Source organism: Seriola dumerili, unplaced genomic scaffold (genome assembly GCF_002260705.1).
Source record: "Seriola dumerili isolate Sdu_G_001 unplaced genomic scaffold, Sdu_1.0 BDQW01000260.1, whole genome shotgun sequence".
NCBI lineage: Eukaryota > Metazoa > Chordata > Actinopteri > Carangiformes > Carangidae > Seriola > Seriola dumerili.
The window spans coordinates 1,992,314-2,013,216 of NW_019174515.1; the positions used below are offsets into that span (position 1 = coordinate 1,992,314).

Genomic DNA, 20,903 nt, shown 5'->3' on the forward strand with positions numbered 1-20,903 from the left:
GAAAATATCAGAATAGGCTTGTTCCAGAAAACAAATGATGGTTCCACTGCCCTTTGCACCAAGAGCAGGGCCAAGGACGTCCTGCATGTATAGTGCGAAGGAAGAACTCTATTATTGTAAATAACAGTTATATAGTGTTAATATCATATGTTCCTCGAGCAAAGCAAGAAAGTGGAAATACTCTCCTGGCTTGACTGACTGAAACAACATCTACTGAACTGAATGACTTTGACCTCTTCTTGCTGTCTTCCACTAAATGCATTTGAAGCAATCTTGACTCTAAGTTGCACCACACTTTCTCCATGCAGGATTTAGTTTGTTGTGTGAGACAACACTTTATAAATTGAAAGACAAATAAAAGCAAATCTCCTGTTGATTACCACAATAAAATATATTTCACAAAGCCAACCGTTTTCTTTTTCCTTCATGGCAGGCAGACACTAAGTACAGGGATCATTTTACAGTAAACATCTACTGAATGCATTTGTTATGGAGTTATAACAAATCAGCGCAGCGCGGAGGGAAAGTGGGAGCAAGCTGTTTGACAAACAGAGAGGAATGGACTGTAATTTATGGCTGTGATTAGGTGGGACGGGATCTGGTTGGGGTCAGAGGTGTATTCTTTCACTCTTATGCAACCATACAGGCACGTCTTTGCAAATGTACACACAAGACTTGGCAGTCCCACGTGATTTCACTGCCCAGTAACCTTGAACACTGGAAGAGAGATCACATGCACACAAGCACACGCACAACCACAGAAACTTAACTCAGAACCTAGAATAGCTTTGGTAAATATTGTCAGAAATCAGGGTGGGCTAACTGTTTGTGTAACATGATACTAAATTTAATTTATATCAGCTGACAGTTTTTTGTTTTTTTTTAAATTTAAAAATAGATAAAGTTTTACAACTTAGTAACAGGCCGGGATATTTACTGTAAAATTATCAATAGTATAACAGGTTGTTTTCACTCTCTTCAACTCTCTTTCAAACGCTTAATCAAAGGTTCTACTGATAAGTAGAAATTCCTGTAAAACTGTAAAATGTACAAAGTAGTATCATTGTGTCTATGCGTTGGTGGGATGTCTATCCAAGCTTAATGCTATCTAGATCTAGTTTAATTCAATTACCATTTAATTTATGACCTGTCAGCTAAAGAGCTAACGAGTGGGTGTGCGAGTTATCCTGGCAACAACAAGTCTGTCACAGTGACATTTTAGTAGAATGAACTGTTCTCCCCTTTCATGTTTTTAATTTTCAGGATTTTATCTTAGTGCCAAATAAATGTATAATTCTTACTTTTAAGAGTGCTGTTTCCTCTGTGCTGTGTGATGGAAGGAGCACTGAGAATAAACTGGGAAGCTTCCCACCCACTCTGCAGTGTTGGAGGATGAGAAGCCGTGGAGGGTCAGTCTTCCATCATGCAGAGTGGGTTGTTGAGAGGCAAATACAGCCTTAATTGCAGCGGCTCTATTCTTTGTTGGTTTCCCACAGCTGCCAGAAGGAGGTGGATGGTGGAAAAAAAAGTAACATGATGCAACAGCTGCACTTCCTTTCCTTGAGCCATAACAGATATTTAGACCTAGATGTTTTCTGCCGTTGACTCGTGCATCTCCAAAGTCTCATCTTCTCTAACTTGATGAAGACTGATCTCACTGGAGTTTGAAAATTGTTAGATTAAACCCAAGATTTCTGTCTGCCAAAATGTCTCTCAGCCCACACAGGAGAATGTAATTTAATGTTGTTATGAAAACAAACATCAGTAAATATATTCTTTTTTTGTGTGTGGACATTTGGTTCTGTAGGTCAATTAGGTCAAATAGTCTCTCAAAAAACAAACCCCAAAAGCTCCCAAAACAAAGTCTTCTTCGCTGGTTACCTGCTGTAATAAAAGATGTAGATGAAAGCTGCAGACAAAAATATGTCTTTCTGGAGCAGTTTTAATACACATCATCTGCATGTTCTGCTGTGGTGAATTATCGTCATAGATAAACTGAGAAAATGTGTATTGTTATCAGTTGATGTGTTTCTTATGGGAATATAACCACTCATTTAGGCAAGGAACGATGTAAAGAGTTTGTTGTCACAATCAGTCATTGTCTTGGGAAGTGAGCATTCATGTTGAAAATGGCGGGAAATGTGCCTTTAATCTTGCCCTCCTTGGTCTGGGGGATATGAAATCTAATCAAGACAGAACAAGTCAAGGAAACCAATCTTAGCATCTTCTTGATATTATATCAATCTTTCCACAGCAAAATCAGATAGGTGAGACAGTCTCATGTTATTGTTTTGATGGGTGTAGACAGCTTAAAGGTTGGAGAAGTGAATTTGTGAATGGAAGATCCCTGGTAGGAAAACCCCGCCCTGACTAGGAAAGACTGAGAGCGGAAACTGGTTTTAGAATCAGGGTGGATTAGACTGTAATTGAAACTATATTGTCTGGCTGCCCTAAGTGAACCTGTGCAATGGAGTCTGTGAGAATTTTTCATTACTTTAAAAAGAATTTTTGAAAAATGAAAGTACAGAAATGTACAGAGAAATGTCTGTTTTTACTTCACTTAAACTCCGTTATTTCACTTTTACATACATTATATTAACATTCAATAAATAGTTAAAACACTATAATGTAGTTATAACCTGATATAAGGAAATATTAAGTGTTAATTAGTGCATTTGTCAATAATTAATATTAAAAACATGAACTAGTGTATAAACAATTAATAAAAACACAGTATTCATTCACAGGTGGGTTTAAAACTATTTATAAATGTCTACTTACCATTTAGCTGGCCTTTATTAGTATAGTATTTACCCAGTATAATATTTTATGCAGCATTATACTTCTACTCTCTACGCAACATTTCACAGGGAAATATACTTTCACCCCACTAAATTCACACTGCTGCAGTTGCTAGTTACTTTTCAGATTAAAAATTTACAGCTATAACATAAGTTAAGATCATAAAATGAACATGAACTATGAATTTTCTTCTTTCTGACTCCATGGATTAATCTCTCAACCATCCAGATTGGTCTCGTGACCATGAGTGGTATATAAAATGATTAAAAGCATGTCTACCTTAACCAGCTACAGCAGTAAAATGCTGCTTAAACAATCAAGCATCAGTATTAATAATCTATATTATGAAAATATAGTGCTCACAAGGGCCATTCTTCTAAAACTTGAGTAGGATTTTTATTTTTCTTATTACTACTTCTACAACTGATCATATTACTATATGCTACTATACTATACTATACTACTATACTACTATACTATATCATTCGTTATTTGTTACAGATGATTCACATAAGACGTTGACAAATGCATTTAAAAACGCATAAAAGGTCCTTATTGTCTTACATTTTCTTACATTTCATTCACTTGCAGTATGAATAATAATAGTTAAAGTATTTGTTATTTGTTTATATATATTGTTAAATGTTGCATTTTCCTCTATTATTTAGACAGCCAAACTAATAATGCTATAAGCAGGCAGTGTAATGTTTCCCCTTTCTCTGCTGTGTCTGCACACTGTGAGGATGTTGTCAAAATCAGCAACATATGAACGGAGTAGTTTGATGAGAGGCACAAATATCTCCCGACTGCCAGGAGATCGTTTGTAGATGAATCAGCAAATGTGACTCACAGGTTCAAAGAAACTGAACACTGATTTGAATCACATTTAAGGGATCGTCACTCTTGTGAGGCAGTTAAGACCAGTGTCAATGGCCACCAGTATATATGACTGTCTACTGTCAGCTCTTCTATCTCTTTAAGTAATTTTGCTTGTAGAGACGCATCCTCCAGCTGAGCACATCACTCAGTAGTACTAGCTGCTCCAGTCTCCACTCCTGCAGACATACAGTATTTGATTACAGCAACAGGCTGATTGGATTACACGAGGAACTGACTCAAATACCTACAGCAAACACAGAGCAACTGGAGGACTTCCTGTCAGCCTGGCTTACCACACTGAAATGATCCATGAAAGGACACAGTCACAAACTATTAAGACTTATCAAAAACCCCTTGGCAACATCTAAATCGCCAATGTCATATCTTCACTTCAAAGGATTATTTCTCTTTCAGGCTGCTGCTGTTTGTCTCTGTTCTCTAACAGAGGTGTCCTGTTTAGCCTTAGCTCACCTCTTACCGGTGAACATTGTTGGTTTCTAGGTTTCAGCTGAATATCATTGTGACTGTATTATAACTTTTATTGAAAAGACTGTGATAGGAGCAAAGGACAGTTTATATAGGTGTAAAAACAAAACAATATTTCATTTTACTACAAGGTGTATTTGAGTTTGCCCATGTTGTAACATACAAATCAAGCTGAGAGTCGTTTAACCCCTGATGGACCAGTTAACATTTGTTAGACAGACAGTAATATGAGCATTTGGCATCTGCATTAAATGCCTGTCTGTATTAGTGCAACATGTGTAAACATAAATGAAAAAAAGAAAAATTAAATACACTTCGTCAAAACATCTACACCTAGAAAGCTAATGGAGATGATAATCAGAAAATAGCCCAACCACAAACTGTAGAGTAACTGCATCCAGCTAGGCCTACTGGTTTTATTTGGATTGCAGTTATTTTATATTAACAAACAATACAGACAAGGAACACATTCTCATTAACTTCTTGAGGCCTTTCACGATAATTTTTTGGCGTACAAAAAACACACACACCTGTCTTGTCCAGGTGCTGAGTCCCAACACTGATAAATACTGTACAGAATAATAGAGATTTTAATACATTAGAAGAGCCCAAATATCCAGCAATTATACAACAGTTAGTTCCGACCAAGTAATTTGATTGGATGAGAGGCATTCCATGAGCGCTGATAGCGTATAACAGCGCTAGGACTTTTAACTACTTGTATCACTCCGCTTCACAGGTGTTCCATTAACCGTTAATTAGTGTTACATTGACGGTCGTTATCTATGTTAGCCTGTAACAAACTTTGCACCGCAAAGATAAATATATTTACAGAAATGACATTTGAATTAAATGATGTGTGGTCGTCAGAAGACGATGAAGGGAAGAAGCCTGGATACTTCAGCGCACTCCTGAGGTAACGTGTAGACAAAGTGGCAAGCTAGTGTGCACTGTGCAGGTCTAGAAAATGTTTTTGTGTTAATTCGCAACAGTCCAGTACCAGTCCAGTTGCGGAACTAGGCCCATAAAAATCCTAATTTGTCGTTGCTTATTAAATATGGTACTTCTAAAACTGTTATGTATAAAAGTATAAAATGTATTAAAGCAATATCACACTCGAGGTCGTGATGTTGTACTGACATACAGCTGTAATTCGGTCAGTTACAGGCCCATTACCGAAGAAGACATCACAGCCGTGCTGATATTCAGTACATCACTCCCTCTCGTGTGATATTGCGTTAATAATCATTTTGACATCGTAACTACTGCTACAGACCTGAAAGGAGACTCTTGGAGCTTCTTTGCTGCCCTCATGTGGCATAAACAGCTTATAACATGCAGTGGCAGGCAGCTGTCATTTTCAGCCTATAGCCACAGATTTGCACACAAAGATTTTTGTATGAATTTGACCATACAGGTTTTAATTCCTTGTGAAGTTATGTTTTTTCGGCATTTTGGAGAATCATCTGGTGAGCAGTACCCACAAAACAAAGGATGCGTTTTTATTAATAATTACATTTTATTACGTAAATGACAATTTTGACAGTCTGGTCAAAGACAGTGCTAAACGGGTATTTTGGTTGGGTGGAACAAAACCATGCATGCTTTTGACACCACTCCTGTTCCTGTGCATGGGTTTATGTTTTTGTACATTTCTTGAATTAATTAACTGATTTGACCAGAGACAGACACCCACCTGCCCAGCCCGACCCCCAACCCCCCCCCCCCAATCCCTAGCTCTACAGAGTTTCCCTTCAGCCCCAGTTGCACTGGTCATCATCTGTATAAGTCAGGATGTCTGTGACCAGGCCGGTGCCGATGGTTCTGTTTCCGTCTCTCAGAGTGAACCTCTGGCCTTTCTCCAGAACCATTGGCTGACGGAGCGTCAGAGTCAAGGAAGTGTCCTCTCCCGGCATCACCATTTCCTGAAACAAGACAAGAACAACAAATAGGAGAGTTGTTGCTATTCTTTAAAATCCTGTTGTTGTACTATGCTGTTTACAAATGTGAGAAGCTGAACAGTACAAGAGTTTATGTTGGGAAAACTTAAGAGTTTTATGCTTTTTAATAAACTACTGTATGCCACCGCCATATCCTCATTTACAGATTTGATGTGACACACACACACGATTGGACACATCTACACCACCACACACACACACACACACACACACACACACACACACACACACACACACACACACCTTGTCAGCAGGCAGAGTGACTTTGCAGGTCATGTCCCAGGTGAGAGAGAACATAACGGGCATGAAGTTGGTGACAAACGGTTTATGTCTGCCTCCCTCCTCTTTACTCAGAATGTACACCTGTAAGACAAGAAGCACATATATGTCCACACACATACAAACACACATGTGGCTGGTCAAAGATGTGACTGTTGACCCATCTCTAGGTAAAAATGAGCCATTTAGATTAGCTGATTGTTCAGAAATTTTTACAAAGGAGTCAATGACAACTATCTGTATCTTTGTTCTCTCAGACCTGGGCTTTGACTTTCTGGTGAGGCATGATGGATCCTGGTTTGCTCATCACCATCCCTCTGCGCACATCCTCCCTCTTCAGGCCTCGGACCAGAGCACCCAAGTTATCTCCTGCCTCTGCCCGATCCAGAGACTTGTGGAACATCTCAATACCTGAGCCAGACAGGACAGACAGCAAGGTCAGATACTTGTCTATACACCAACACTCATACAATATAACATGTTTGGACACACCAGTACATCAGACACACAACCTAACTTGTCCTAGTAATCAGCTGCAATTACACATATAATGTTAACAAGCTTCTTCTTATAACCTATTGAGTGCTTGAGGCCACTTTCAAAAGTATTCCTGATGCACACAAACAAGTGAGACATTCAAGAAAAAAAAAAACACAAGAAAGTGTCTTAGCAATGTATTGGGCCACCTTTCATAAATAATTATAAATTCAACAATTTATGATATTATTTACCATTCTTTCAAAAGGAATTCCTTCATTGGTGTTTTAATGTAGAGCTTTCTCTTTCACTCACCTGTAACCACAGACTTGAAGCTGCGATTGTGACCTATAAACTCACAGTCGTCTCCTTTCTTGATGATACCCCTCTCCATGGTGCCTGACACCACCGTGCCCCTGCCTGAAAAACACAATTGATAACCCTCAAGTAGACATCAGCATCAACTGTCTCAGTGCATCACAACTTTGAGACAAATGTCTGCAATCTTGGGATACAGCATTTTACAGAGATAATATTTTGCCACTAAAGCTTAAACACTTTACACAGGGAACTACAACAAAGAAAAGTTACAATCTTATTATGAGAAACTAACATCCCCAATATTTGTCCTCAAACTGGGTTTAGCCTTACAGATCAGTGTTAGCAAGAGCTCTATGCATTCAGTATTTCCTTACCTGGGATAGAATAAACCCCTTCAATGGGCAGGAGAAAGGGTTTCTCCAGCTCTCTCTTGGGCAGAGGAACGTAAGAATCCACAATTTCTAGCAGTTTCATCACTGCATTCACACCCAGCTCAGGCTCTTTGTTCTGAGATGGAGCAAAGAAAGAAAAAACATTCAATCACATCACATCAAATGTTCTGCAGTTAGTCAAATTTTGGCTAATTCTTTTGCTGACTGAAGTAGCTAATTGATCAAACCCCACTGAAATTATCAACTGCCAGTATGTCCTCACCTCCAGGGCGCAGAGGGCAGATCCTATTACAACAGGTGTGTTCTCGCCATCATAGCCAAATTCTGTGAGCAGCTCGCGGATCTCAATCTCCACCAGCTCCAGCATCTCCTTGTCCTCCACAGCGTCGGCCTTGTTGATGAAAACCACCACATGCTCGACACCAATCTGCCTGGCCAACAGGAGGTGCTCGCGTGTCTGAGGCATCTGGCCATCGGTGGCTGCCACCACCAGGATGCAGCCGTCCATCTGAGCTGTGCCTGTAATCATATTCTGAAAAAGGAAAGCGGACCTTATTCTAATAAGTTCAAAATGACAATGAGGCTGCATCATATTCAGTGTTTTCTTGGTCTGGTTGCATGCAGGTGGAAAAAAATTGCTGATTACCTTGACATAGTCAGCATGACCAGGGCAGTCTGTGTGAGCGTAATGTCTGTTGGCTGTGGTGTATTCTACATGAGAGGCATTAATGGTGATTCCTCTGGCCTTCTCCTCAGGGGCATTGTCAATGTCTTCGTACTTCTTGTAACGAGCACCACCAGCGTCGGCAAGCACTAAAGAAGGGAGGTCACATCACTCAGATCATGTTTTGGCACTAGAAAACTAAGGAGGTCAGAGGTCAGTGTAAGGAATTCATGCTCTGGGCTTAATTCAGTTATTAAATGTGTCAGATTTACATTCATTTGGGCGAGAGCAAAAGCTTGGACATCAATGATTCTACCTTTTGTGATGGCTGCAGTCAGGGTGGTCTTGCCGTGATCAACATGGCCAATTGTTCCAATATTCACATGGGGCTTGTCTCGGTTGTATGTCTTCTTAGCCTCTGCAGCAAAGGTTCGCCGACTCAGAGGCACAGCACACTACAGACAAAGACAAAGTTATACAGTTAGAAAATAAATAATAAACAGTTGGTAGACTGCAGTTTGTGTGCATACTCACCAATCTGTAGGAGCTGTGCAGGAGGCTTGGTGAAGAGAGCTGAAGGGCTAAGAAGAAAGAATCAAAATATGAGAATTTAAAAACAAATAACGTAGTTGATGCTGTAATAAACTGTTTTTTTTTTTGTCACAATACAAGCATTGAAACTTTGTGAAGGTATTTTAGGCCCACGACTGACATTAAACTATTATTTTACTCTTTCAGTCTCAGTGCAAAATACATTCATGCACAACACCCACTCAATTTGGCCAGCAGGCTGTAAGGGACTGAACGTTTTGTTGTTCCCTCTATATCTGTTTCAATCAGTGCAGACATCTCTTAATAGAGATGCCTCCCACACCCTATTAGCAATGAGTGCCTCACACATCTTTGCGAACTATCCGATCCAAATCTCTCCCAGAGTTCGAAACCACAAAGTCACAACTCTCACATTGGGATGGAAAATCTGGCGCTCTATAGGCAACTATTAAGGAAAAATTAATTTGAGGACCTCTGAAATAATCAGACTCTGAATGGACTTTTGCTTCAGTCACATTTTACTACGAAATTATATTATTAATTCATGGCCACAACCATAACTACTAGTTGTCTTCTAGGAATGTACTACATTCCTTTATGAGAGGGTCACATAAGCTACATTCATTTTATTTAAAAATAATAAACACTGTTATATAAACATAACTGGGAATCTAAAGCTGCAAGGCACATGCATTGATAAATGTCCATCATAATGTACTGATGACGGGAATAGGACTAATTCAGAGTTTTGAATCAGTTTATAAAACCATGCAAGTTACATCTGCAGTTTCAAGCAGCTCTGCAGCAGCTGAAAGTAAGCTAACAAACCCTTTGAACCAGAGGGGAGAACTCGACTGTGTCATCCTCCCTCAAATAAGCTGCTGTTAGTTACAGTTAGAGAAGACTTCGGTACCTGCCCAGCTGCTTTTAATATAAATATTATTTTAATAACTGTTCAGCAGCCAGACGTTATCTTCTGCTAGATGTATCGTTAGCTAACATTCAGTGGTAACGTGACCTTGCTCTGCTATCAGAAGAGACAGCATCATCTTTTTGTACATGTTCGTATATTTCTATGGGTACAATCAACCTATCCTATTATGTGCATAATAAAACAGGGCATTGTGAGTCCACAATTGTCAGAAATGCACACAGAGACAGATTAAGTAATTAAACAATTTTACCGGAGAAACATGCTCGCAACCCCACAAGCGCCGCCATCTTCAATGGTTAGACAAACCAAAGATGATCGAGACCAAGATAGTATCCGGCCAACTCCAAAGCTGTTGCTTAAAGCAGCAAAACGTCGATGCAAAATAGAGTTTTAAAGTTGTTGAGATTAATACCAAATAAGGAAGTAAGATGTTGGTATTATTGGTGTTGAAATTTTATACTATTTATCAGTCGTGTATTTTAACATATAAAATAATAAGCGATAATAACATGTAAATTGTCACATACATTGTAACAGATAATATTGCATATTTGACACGGTTCTTCTGGGATTATTATGAGGTAGTTCTCTTACTTTGACTAATAGTCTCTGAATGTCGCTCGTGCAAACGTCACTGATTTACCTTAAATACGCTGATATGATCAAGCTTGCCGTTGTGACTTTTAAATTACGTTGTCGTACTGCTGTCAGTTGTACTATATTGTAATTTTTGAAGGACTAAATTGACGTAGGAAATGCGAGGACAAAAATGACCCTGTGCAGAGAAAAGAGCACGGAAAGAAACCCTTTTGCATGCCGATTTAGTTCAACATTTACGGTAAAAAATGGCAGCCTCCTTGCCACTCGTGCTAGCTAGAATGTTCTAGCATATTCATGTTTCTGTGTTTACAGGGGGAGTAAAGTTGTTCCTAAATCAAGCAGAACCCGTGTATCCATTTATTCAACTCATTTGTACAGGACTCTTGAAAAGGTGAGTTGAGAATAATCTAATTCTGCTAACGTCATTAAATGGTATCCGTAGCAAAGTGTGAATCTTTAATGCTAGCATGTTAGATATGTCAAGCCTCTGTGTTAATGTTGTTTTTGTTAGTTAGTATAACTCTGGTGGAAACTAATTAGCTGTTCCTAACTGTTGTCCTGGAAGTAGTGCTAAGCCTCAGCAGAGTAGAGCCAGGTAAACTTGTGGATTAAGTCAAAAAGCTGACTGCTACGTTTCTGAAATCCACACTCATTTTTCAACTTTTTTTTTTCCAGCAGTACACATCATGGCAGAAAACAATCAGAACAGAAGATATCCGCAAAATCTTCAGGGGGTTCTGCAGCTGGCAGTAGAGGCTGGATCAGCTGCAGAGGGACCTACCCCTGTTGAACCCATGTCAGAGGAGGTAAGTGCCATTATAAATGTCAAACCTGAGAAGGCTTTGGGCAGATACTACACATTACACCTTGTTAGGTCCAGACTTCCGAGTTCACCTCAGGACATAAGAGCAGTTTGATAAAGACATGTAACATGTTTTTTTTTTGTTTTTTTTTATAGTGAAAATTCTAGCATGTGTTCCTTAACATTATGATGGTACTTGACAGTATATATAGAATATGTTATAGATGAGTAGAGCTTAAACAGTTAGTCAATTCACAGAAAATTAATCAGCTATTATTTAGATAATTTATTAATTGCTTTAACTCACCGGTTTCACACTTTCCCCCCAAATTTGAATATATTTTGGTTTTCTTGATAATGGTCAGCCAAAATAAGCTATTTGAATATGGCAACTCAGTCTGTGGGAAATTGTAAAAGACAGCTATTCTGTCGTCATCCATTACTTCCTCTGAAATCAACCCCTTTCCAAAATGAAGTCCATTTAGGCCTAGATCAGTTACTCTTTAATTTGATTTTAAAAAGATAGGTTTGGGTGAGACAGTTATGATTGCCTGAGTACTTTTTTTAATTTTATTTGGACCCATAATGACCACCACCTTGCATCAAAGGTAATTGAGAAACATTATCACGCTCCTTTGTTCCAGAGGAAAACATGGCTGAGAGAAGCTCTTGCAGAAGTTTGCAAAGGGCCAATGGATGAAGTGGAGCAGATGAAGCAGTGCTTGGCAGTCCTATGCAAAGAGGGAATGAGTGAAAGTGAGAGAGAGGGAGAGGAGGAGAGGGATGAAGAGGAGGATGAAGATGAGCGAGAATCAGCCTTTGAGATGCTGTCAGAGTTGTGTGAGAACTTGGACAATGCTAGAGGTTTGTATTAAATGGTATTGTATTTGATATTTGATATAACCTGGAGTGGCTATACGGAGGTAATAAGTACAAATGCAGTTTGTTTTCTCTGTCCTGAACTTGTCCTCTCTTCCTCTGCTTCACAGACCTAATGATTCTGGGTGGGCTGGAGTTGTGCCTCTCCAAGTATCTGTGTCATGTCCAAAGTGGGCTAAGGTGGCGTGCTGCCCAGCTGATCGCTTCCTGTGCACAGAACATGCCCCAAGTGCAGGAACACTTGCTTAGCATGGAGGCACTGCCAAAGCTGCTGCAGCTGACGGACTCAGACCCCCACCCCACTGTCAGAGTAAAAGCCCTTTATGCTGTCTCATGTGAGTATCTCAAGTTAACTCACAGGTAGACGGTGCTGCAACAATTTACCATTTAACATTTAAACTAAATTGAAATGCTGTCTGCATTCATGCAGGCTGACATTCAGCATGCAGTACATCTCAGAATAAAACTGTAACTGTATCCTGTTGTGACTTTAGGTCTGGTCCGAGAGCAGGAGACAGGTCTCCAGGCTTTCCTCTCCCATGATGGTTTCTCAGTGTTAATGCGAGGCATGCAGTCTGAGAATGAGAAGGTCAGGACCAAGTCAGCTTTCCTTCTGCTCAACCTGCTCACGTCACATCCTGAACAGAAAGGTATGAATGAGAGAGGCATTTAAACTGCACAGTGCCTTTTATACTAAGCAGATAATGTGATAATGCAATCAAAAAGCCCCAAAGATGATAGTCAGACCATCATACAGTCCTTCAACCTTGCAATCAGTAGTAAAAAGCAACTAAATATGAATAAAAATGAGCTTAGAAAATAAAACTGATCTCTGCTTTTATCTTCTCTAGCTGTTGTTAGAAAGGGACCTCCATTTTGGCGGTGAAGGACACGGTTCTTCATTTTACAGTTTAATTATAGAAGATCATCAGCTTGTAGTGTCAGTAAACCAGTTTAATAACGTAATAGTAAAGCTCTCACATATCACTGGTCTTTATACACTCAGGCCAACTGGTTCACTCTATCCTCCCCCAGATCAGTGCACTGGCACACATTCATCTATGTGAATCTATATTATATAAAGTCTGTGAATAGCTATGTTGTTTGTCGTCAGCTATTCTCTTAGTGAATTAAAATCATCTACTGGCTGCTAATGTTTTGGGGTAATTCAGAGTAGACTGTAGTTATTTTTGTGGTTTTAGACACTCCTGTGTTGTTTTAAGGTGCCATTTAGGTTGTTTTTAAGTTTAGGTTTTTTATTTTATTCATGATTGCATTTGTTTGATTTTTGTGGCATATTTTGTGTTTTCTGTCTTATGTTGTTTGTTTGTAACACATTGTTAATGCTGTATTTCTAAGCCATTTTTAATTTCAATGAAGATTTCCTAGTTTAATGTAGATAAAAAAGAGAGCCATGCAGTTAATGGAATAGATCACACCAAATTGTGCCACAACAGCATTCTGGTACAATCCCTATCTATGCTCACTTTCAGCCCTATTCACCCCTACACTGATAATACCACACTTAAGCTACACTGTATCCCTCACTCAGACATAAACATTAAGTGTTTAAGTGATGTTTTTCCAGTCAGTCAGACTTTGCCTTGTTAAGAATGGTAGCACTGACAATGTTAGATTGCTTCTTTCCTGAACTGATGATGCTGATGCTTTATTCATTGTGTGCCTGATATATCTAAACCCTGTTTCCTGCTTCCTGCAGACACAGTTGTCTCCATGGGTATGGTACAGCAGCTGGTATCTGTTCTCCGCACACCTCACTCACCTTTTCATGAGCATGTGCTTGGTGCCTTGTGTTGGTAAGAAACACTGCCAGTCTTTCAGTCTTCAGCACTGACAAGTTTACATTAATTCATGGTTCACATTAGTAATCATGGTCATCCTTGTTTCTATGTGTGTCTAGTCTGGTGGAGGACTGTCCACAGGGGCTCAAAGACTGCATGAATCCTGCTCTGGGTCTGGAGGAGCTACTCAGACAGCGAGCCAGAGAGCTCCAAGGAAAGGAAGAAAGTCAGGTAGTTTATACTGAGCCTTTAGCAAAATACAACAACCACTACAACACATTTAGAAATTACAGGCCAATGAAGTTAGCAGACTGTTACCTGTCCAGGAGAAGTACAGCAATTTCACTCCATCTCTGAAACAATTCACTATTATTGACACATATCTATCTGATGAGACGTGCACACGCATCTGCATTTGTAGAGCAGCCGATAGGAACACTCTCTCTCGCTCTAAAAAGACCTGTGATTGGTGAAAGTCTCGTCATGGGCTAAATTTTCTAATGCATGAAAACAGAGCCAGGAGGAGGTGCAGGCATGTACTTTGCTCTCAGACCACTTGAATTACAATATGCTGAAAGGTGATTTGCCCATTGACACCAAAAAATGACTGCCTACTGCAGCTTTAGTGGTTGAAAATTCAAGGCCAATATTTAACCAAATTAATAAACCAAAATATTGGTCAAAAGATATTCATAGTATAGGCTTAATCCCTGTCCAGGAAACATCTTTTAAAGTCACATTTTTGTTTACCGCAGGAAGAACTGGACTTCTGTGACCGCTTGAGGGTAATGTGTTTTCGCGGGCAGCAGTCAGATGACAATGGGATGGATCGCTGAAGTCTTATGTTCCTCACCTGTTTTAGTATTAGTGTAAGATGTAACAGAAGATGTTTGATGACCTGGATCATGGATGTTAAGCAACGTCCTTTTCTGTTATGACAATTACTGTCCATATTTTGCATGTACTCCAGGAGCTGGATTTTACTGTGTAAATAACTGTAATGTATAAAATACTTTTTCCAGTCATTTCAGTCCAGTGCTTTCAGTTCTTCATATCTTCTAAAACCAAGCATCTCCATTACAGGTAGTACATATAGTATCCACTATTTGAATTGTCTCTGAGCTAAAGTATTTTCATTTACTTTCAGTTGTTTGTCTCTAAAAACATGGCTCAGAATTACAGACATTGTTATTTTTTTATTTTTTTACACCATATTTATTTATTATTAACAAACCAAATGGTATTTATATACATACAATGGCCAGCTGACAAGTGGAAAACAATCACCACCACATGCACAACCTACACAAAAACATGGATGTCCAAATCACTGATTAAAACATTTTCTCTCAAATTGGAGAATACAGATGTTATTCTAAACTGATATTCACTGAGTTTCTATCAGTCTTGTTTGTAGATGTGTGATGTTTTAAAATGTTACAAAATATGACTACCAGTGTGATAATTGAAATATGAAATACAAACAGGAAACTCATAATAATGTATCTTGTGTTGCAAGATGCTCTTTTTCTCCATCTTTCCCGGTTGTGAATCTTTGAAGTAGTGCACCAGTCGGAGAACTGTGCTTGTTGTTTTTATCTCTTTTCCTTTTATTTGATGGGTTCTTTAAAAAAAAAATCCAACACATACAGGAAGTACTCAGTTGTATTATTAGGATTTCATCAAATAAGTACATGTGAGGAGGATTGTTCAGACCCCAGAGATGCTGTTTAGGACCTCTTCCATTTTGAGAAGTCATCATTGTTTTCAACTGCCTTTATATCACCCACTGCGATTAGTAGCTGTGCCAAATAATATGTCACCATTACAATGACATGGCTATGCTCCATTGGTGCCGTCACCTTGAAAACTTGCAGAGCCAGTGCGATGTCAGACACCATGAAGGTCAAACTTCCTAACAGTGTTGCTGCCTGGCCAGTTCTAATAGCTAATGTCCCCATAAGAGTGATTAAGAATACGTAGACCCCCACTGCTGGAACTAGTAGATCTGAGTCTGGTGCCTTCTTCAGGAATGGATATAGGTAGATGTAGAAACCTCCTCCTATAATGAACAGGATCAAATACAGAAAACGGGTCCAGGAGGAAGAGGAATATGTTGAATAACGACTGGAGAGGAAGGTGAGTGAGTATATCAGATGAGCCACAGCGAATGCAGCCATTCCTGAAACAGATGTGTGACATGTTGAGGATATACGAAAACAAATGAGCAAAATAAATTAATTACAGCTTTTGTTATAACTAGTGACTAGTAATGGAGAAAATGGTGTCTACTGTATTGTAATTTGCTTCTATAAAATTTGTGCTTCACTCCTGTACAAACTAGGCTCTTACCGTGCAGAAAAAGCTCAGGCCATATCAAGCAACAGTCACCAAGAGCAGAGAAGAGCAGTCCTCCTACAACTCCCAGGACACTCTGACCTCCATTCCAACTCAGCACTGCTGCAGCCAATAGCAGGATTGGTGCTGATTTCACACCTGCGGACATGATGGACATGGGCGAGTCTGGAGTCCACATGTAGAAATACAGAGCTGCGGACAAAAAGAAAGGCAAGAGGGAGAAAAGCAGGGCACAGGACTGACAGAGAGGGAGGAGAAGAAAGAAAGGCGGAGATATGTTCCAACTTGAATTTTCTAGATTGATGATGATTTTAGACAATTTAATTCTTGTCGAAAAGGTTGTAGTAAGTAACATAAATAACTCTGAAGTAGCAGTAAATGGTTTTCAGGTACCATATTTCTCTTTTGCCTCCTGTCATAGGCATCTGTCTCAAGGATGTCCATCTTCTCAGATTCAGCACTGACGTGGGTTCTCACAGATGTCTCAGTTGGATGAACCTGTCTTGTTAAGCACCTTGTATTTTCTTCTCGGTTACCAACACATATAATCCTCAGTGTTCTTGTGTTGTTCTCCTGTTCCCCTTGTCTCGAATCCCTGCAGCGTCTCCCAGTCTCGGTCTGTTGGTATTTCACAGCAATGAACTTTGGTCTGATCCTTGCTGTCTGATTGCTCTCTGATAATCAATGTTCTCCCTGTTTTGAGTTCTCATGGGCAAACAGCTGACCTTTGACCTGTCCAGGTGGAATACACTGGTGACATCAACACTTGAAGGGCAAAGTTGAACTGGGTAAATAACTGTGTATGGCGCACTGTCACATCTGGTTATGGTTTCTTTCTTTACAATTGAACTTTAGGATTATTTGTCAGTATCTGTGTAATATGTAATATATGACTCATTTGTAGGGGTTGTGATCAAAAATTGATTTTAAAAAGATTAAAAAATGAATTTCACATTGCATTGCCTATGTTCACTAGGTGGCCACACTGCTTCACGTTTCTCCAAAAAGGAAAGAGCCACACCGCATGATGTTCTAATAGAAAACAATCTGTGCAACAACAGAGCTTTAGACATAAAGCAATATATTTGATTTTTCTTGAAATGAAGCACACAGTTGCATTGTGCATGTTTAGTTTTCTTACACTTTACAACTGACTCTGAATGTATCTGAAACTGAAATTGTTTAAATGAATGGAGGAGGAGCCCTGCATGAGATATTTCCACAGACAGAAGAACAGACAATAATTAACCGTGGCCTCTCTGAGTCAAACTTTGTACTGTGTTTTCCCATAATTCTTAGAGTCGTGGGCCAGTAGTTGTGCTTCAAGCTGGGAGACACACAGCTCCGGAAGCGTGTGGGATTATCAAGTGAGTAGAGCAATAAATGTAGTGACGATATGTTAGATTGGTTAAGAGGAGATTGAGGGAGATGAGATATGAAAGTATGTTGCAGTTGCTTTTATCAGCATGTTTGCTTCCTCTGCAGAGGACATGGCAACCAGCTCTTCTTCCCTAAGGATTGGAGTCGTAGGATATGGACATCTAGGTTGGAGCTCCCCTCCAAACCCAAGACACACACTCTTTGAATACTTTGCTTAAATTCATGAATCCTTCCTCATATCAACAATCTGCGTGTGTGTGTGTGTGTGTGTGTGTGTGTGTGTGCGTGCGTGTGCGTGCGTGCGTGCATTCGTGTGTGCATTCGTGTGTGTGTGTTTTAGGACAGTACCTGGTGAAGAGGATCCTTCAAGATGGAGCTGCTCTTGGTTTCACTCTGGCTTTTGTTTGGAACAGAAATTCTGACAAGCTCAAAGGTTTAGTCCCTGACGAACTGATACTTGGTGATCTATCATCTTTTGCAGACAGGTGCGCACACACACACACACACACACACACACACACACACACACACACACACAAACACTGCAATAAAAAAAACTCAAATGCAAAACACAGTACTACCATACAGACAACATGTGTCTAATGCTGCATGACATCTTTCTAAGACTAAACACTGTGCTTTACAGGCGATGTGATGTGATAGTAGAAGTGTGCCATCCTCAGATAGTGAAAGAATTTGGGCTTCACTTCCTGTCTCAGTCTCATTTCATGGTGAGCATCTCATCTGTTTGTATGGGAGTTGAGTGCAAAAGCAATTTATTGATTTATTTTTCTAAACAAAAAACTCTGTATTAACAGTTTTTTATATAAAACTCAATGTTTGTGAGGGATTTTGTTGTATTTAATATTGAGACAGATCAATTTGCCTTGATAAATCTGCAGTCTTTGCTTTTTATGTTCCTACAAGAGTAAGGCAGATGACAAGGTGTTTTAATGGTCTTTCACTGGTCTACTCTAATGAGGAGATAACATTATTAAATGGTTTGGTATATTTGAGGGATTTCTAATATATTATGGCAACTACAGTATCTGATAAGGTATGTGTTTCTCCATGGTAGCAATGCTGGCTTCATTATCTTCAGTATCTATGCATGATTATTGGTAAAAATTTATGTTGACATATTTCCACTTTAAACCCTGATGTTTAAATTCGTGAGTGCTAAATAAACTAAGTAAATAAAAACACGCAATATGGTTAATCATAGTTTTATCCTGTTTTATACCTTTATTTCTCCTCCTCTCAGGTGGGCTCTCCCTCTGCCCTCTCTGATGCTGATCTGAACAAGAGGCTGCGTCAAGCAGCTCAGCAGTATGGTAGGACACTCTACGTCCCCAGTGGTGCATTATGGGGAGGCCAGGACATCCAGAGGCTCAATGATAGTGGAGCCTTAAAGGTAACACTGGGCTAGTACGGTGTGGAGTTGGCATGCAAGTAGGCAAGTTTAGACTGTGAGCTGCTTTGTTTTCACTTCGGCTCTGTAGATGAAAATGGCTTGAATAGCATCAGTATTGACTCGATTTTGTTTTTGCTTGAGTTACAGAACATGTCAGTGTCTCTGGTCATCATTACTGTGTTCTGATTGAACTTCTCTCTGGCGTAGGCGTTGTTTATAAGAATGTCCAAGCATCCATCCTGCTTCCGGCTGACAGGAGACATCCTCTCACACTGGACGGAGGGAGAGGGCAGACGGGTTTTATTCAGAGGCTCAGTGGCAGAGTTGTGTCCACTTGCTCCTAACAACGTTAACACTATGGCAGCAGCAGCAGTGGCAGCAGGAACACTCGGCTTTACTGGTGTTCAGGGAGAGATTGTGTCTGACACAGCGTGAGTCTCACTAAAAATCAGGTTGACTTGACGAAGCCTTTCACATCTGCTTGAATTATCCACTCTCATACCTCTTTATGCCACAGGTTGAGTGATTATCATGTGGTGGAGGTGGAGGTGACTGGGCCTGACGGCTTCTCAGTACACACAGTGAGGAGGAACCCAGCCAGACTCGGAGCTGTAACTGGCAGTGCAACATACAACTCCTTCTGGAATAGTTTACTCGGTGAGTCCAGTGTATTGTTTCAAACACTTTCTCAAAGATCCTGATGTAAAGCACAACAAGGCACCTCTTCGTCATTGTAATAGTTTTTACTGTTTCAAACAAGCAAAAGTTCTGAACTAGGGTAGGGAGGGTTGAAAAGAATAAGTGCTCCTCCTCTACTGAAATTTTTTGCCAGCTGTAGCTTTGCTGTAGAAGAAGTACTCAGATCCTTTACTTAAGTAAATGTACCAGTCCTGATATCAAAATCTAATGCTAACAGTAAATGGTAATAATGCTTAAAGTATCAAAGGTAAAAGTACTTACTGCAGAAAATGGCTCCTGTGACTGATATGTTATTGTATATTAAATTTTTAGATTGTTAATAATCATGCATCAAGTTATAAGGAGAACTTTTTACCATTGTGGCTAGTTTTTACTATTTTATATTCAGTGAAGTATTTTAGTCTAGTTGGTCTCCCTCCTCCTCCTCTTGATGGTCAGAAGATAAATCTGAGGGATCATGAGATGATTAAGAGGGTTGGAAACAAAATAAAGTTCTCCCACACAAATTTGAATACTTTCTCCCTTTTTTTAAAAAAAAAAAAAAAAAACCTTTTTAAATGAAGCAGTCGGAGGTTGTGGGGGGAAATGTCTTTGGTGAACACTGCTAACAGGTCTTAGACATCCGAAATGTGACAAAGGCCCCAACCAGACACTGTTTTTTTGTAAGGGGTCACAAACAAAAAGGTTAAATCTTTAACGATACATAGCCCCTTATAATATTATCATTTGTTTTTAAATTAAATATTAATCTAAAAAGTAACTGGTAACTTCAGCTTTAAAATAAATGTAGTATAATTGTATGTACACATACCTCAAAATTGTTCTTAAATACAATACTTGACTTTTTAGTTACTTTCCTTATTCCAAATCTGTGATAAAATAAACAGATTAAAAGTAAGAATTGAATTTGTGTGTGTGTGTAAATAAGTGCCATGTAATTGAGATTCTGGTTTTAACCTTTACTTTCTTGTTCTTCTCAGTTTGCAAAGGTCACGGGGGCCGAGTCTACTTGTGTTGAGGCAGGTGAGGACTCCGGAGGCTAACCTACAACACAGGAAGAGAATCCACTGCGAAATTCCTGGTACATTAGATGGTTTATGTTGGATAAGTTGTGTGGATGGTGGATCAGTGGGTCAGTATGTCACTGAGAATTTGAAAACCCCTGGATATGTGTTCTAATAAAGTGCATGCACACAAAGAAAGAAGAGCCAGTTACCATTTG

At 39.4% G+C, this 20,903-nt stretch overlaps 4 protein-coding genes across 5 annotated transcripts; 2 read left to right on the plus strand and 2 right to left on the minus strand.

The window, feature by feature from the left end:
• Window positions 1-5,899: 5,899 nt before the first annotated feature.
• Window positions 5,900-10,041, minus strand: tufm (Tu translation elongation factor, mitochondrial). Its single transcript, XM_022756931.1, has 10 exons — window positions 9,998-10,041; window positions 8,796-8,842; window positions 8,578-8,716; window positions 8,244-8,410; window positions 7,860-8,129; window positions 7,580-7,712; window positions 7,200-7,304; window positions 6,667-6,818; window positions 6,372-6,491; window positions 5,900-6,092 (listed from the first exon to the last, which is right to left on the minus strand). Exons 1-10 carry the CDS (start codon window positions 10,032-10,034, stop codon window positions 5,922-5,924), a joined length of 1,341 nt encoding a protein of 446 aa, XP_022612652.1. The 5' UTR covers window positions 10,035-10,041; the 3' UTR covers window positions 5,900-5,921.
• Window positions 10,042-10,395: 354 nt separating this feature from the next.
• Window positions 10,396-14,855, plus strand: hspbp1 (HSPA (Hsp70) binding protein 1). Of its 2 annotated transcripts, none has more exons than XM_022756993.1 (8): window positions 10,396-10,738; window positions 11,026-11,153; window positions 11,794-12,013; window positions 12,139-12,363; window positions 12,523-12,678; window positions 13,749-13,845; window positions 13,950-14,061; window positions 14,586-14,855. In XM_022756993.1, the coding sequence occupies exons 2-8, from the start codon at window positions 11,034-11,036 to the stop codon at window positions 14,664-14,666; spliced, it is 1,011 nt and encodes a 336-aa protein (XP_022612714.1). In that variant the 5' UTR covers window positions 10,396-10,738; window positions 11,026-11,033; the 3' UTR covers window positions 14,667-14,855. The 2 variants fall into 2 exon arrangements, with proteins under 2 accessions (XP_022612714.1, XP_022612713.1); XM_022756992.1 differs by having other exon boundaries at window positions 10,397-10,738; window positions 11,023-11,153.
• Window positions 14,856-14,943: 88 nt separating this feature from the next.
• On the minus strand, window positions 14,944-16,866 carry LOC111230304 (lysoplasmalogenase-like). Its single transcript, XM_022756994.1, has 3 exons — window positions 16,582-16,866; window positions 16,183-16,426; window positions 14,944-16,012 (listed from the first exon to the last, which is right to left on the minus strand). The coding sequence occupies exons 1-3, from the start codon at window positions 16,630-16,632 to the stop codon at window positions 15,561-15,563; spliced, it is 747 nt and encodes a 248-aa protein (XP_022612715.1). The 5' UTR covers window positions 16,633-16,866; the 3' UTR covers window positions 14,944-15,560.
• Window positions 16,867-17,468: 602 nt separating this feature from the next.
• aspdh (aspartate dehydrogenase domain containing) lies at window positions 17,469-20,873 on the plus strand. Its single transcript, XM_022756945.1, has 8 exons — window positions 17,469-17,555; window positions 17,674-17,733; window positions 17,909-18,053; window positions 18,215-18,299; window positions 18,833-18,982; window positions 19,190-19,413; window positions 19,500-19,639; window positions 20,662-20,873. The coding sequence occupies exons 2-8, from the start codon at window positions 17,679-17,681 to the stop codon at window positions 20,697-20,699; spliced, it is 837 nt and encodes a 278-aa protein (XP_022612666.1). The 5' UTR covers window positions 17,469-17,555; window positions 17,674-17,678; the 3' UTR covers window positions 20,700-20,873.
• Window positions 20,874-20,903: the final 30 nt, after the last annotated feature.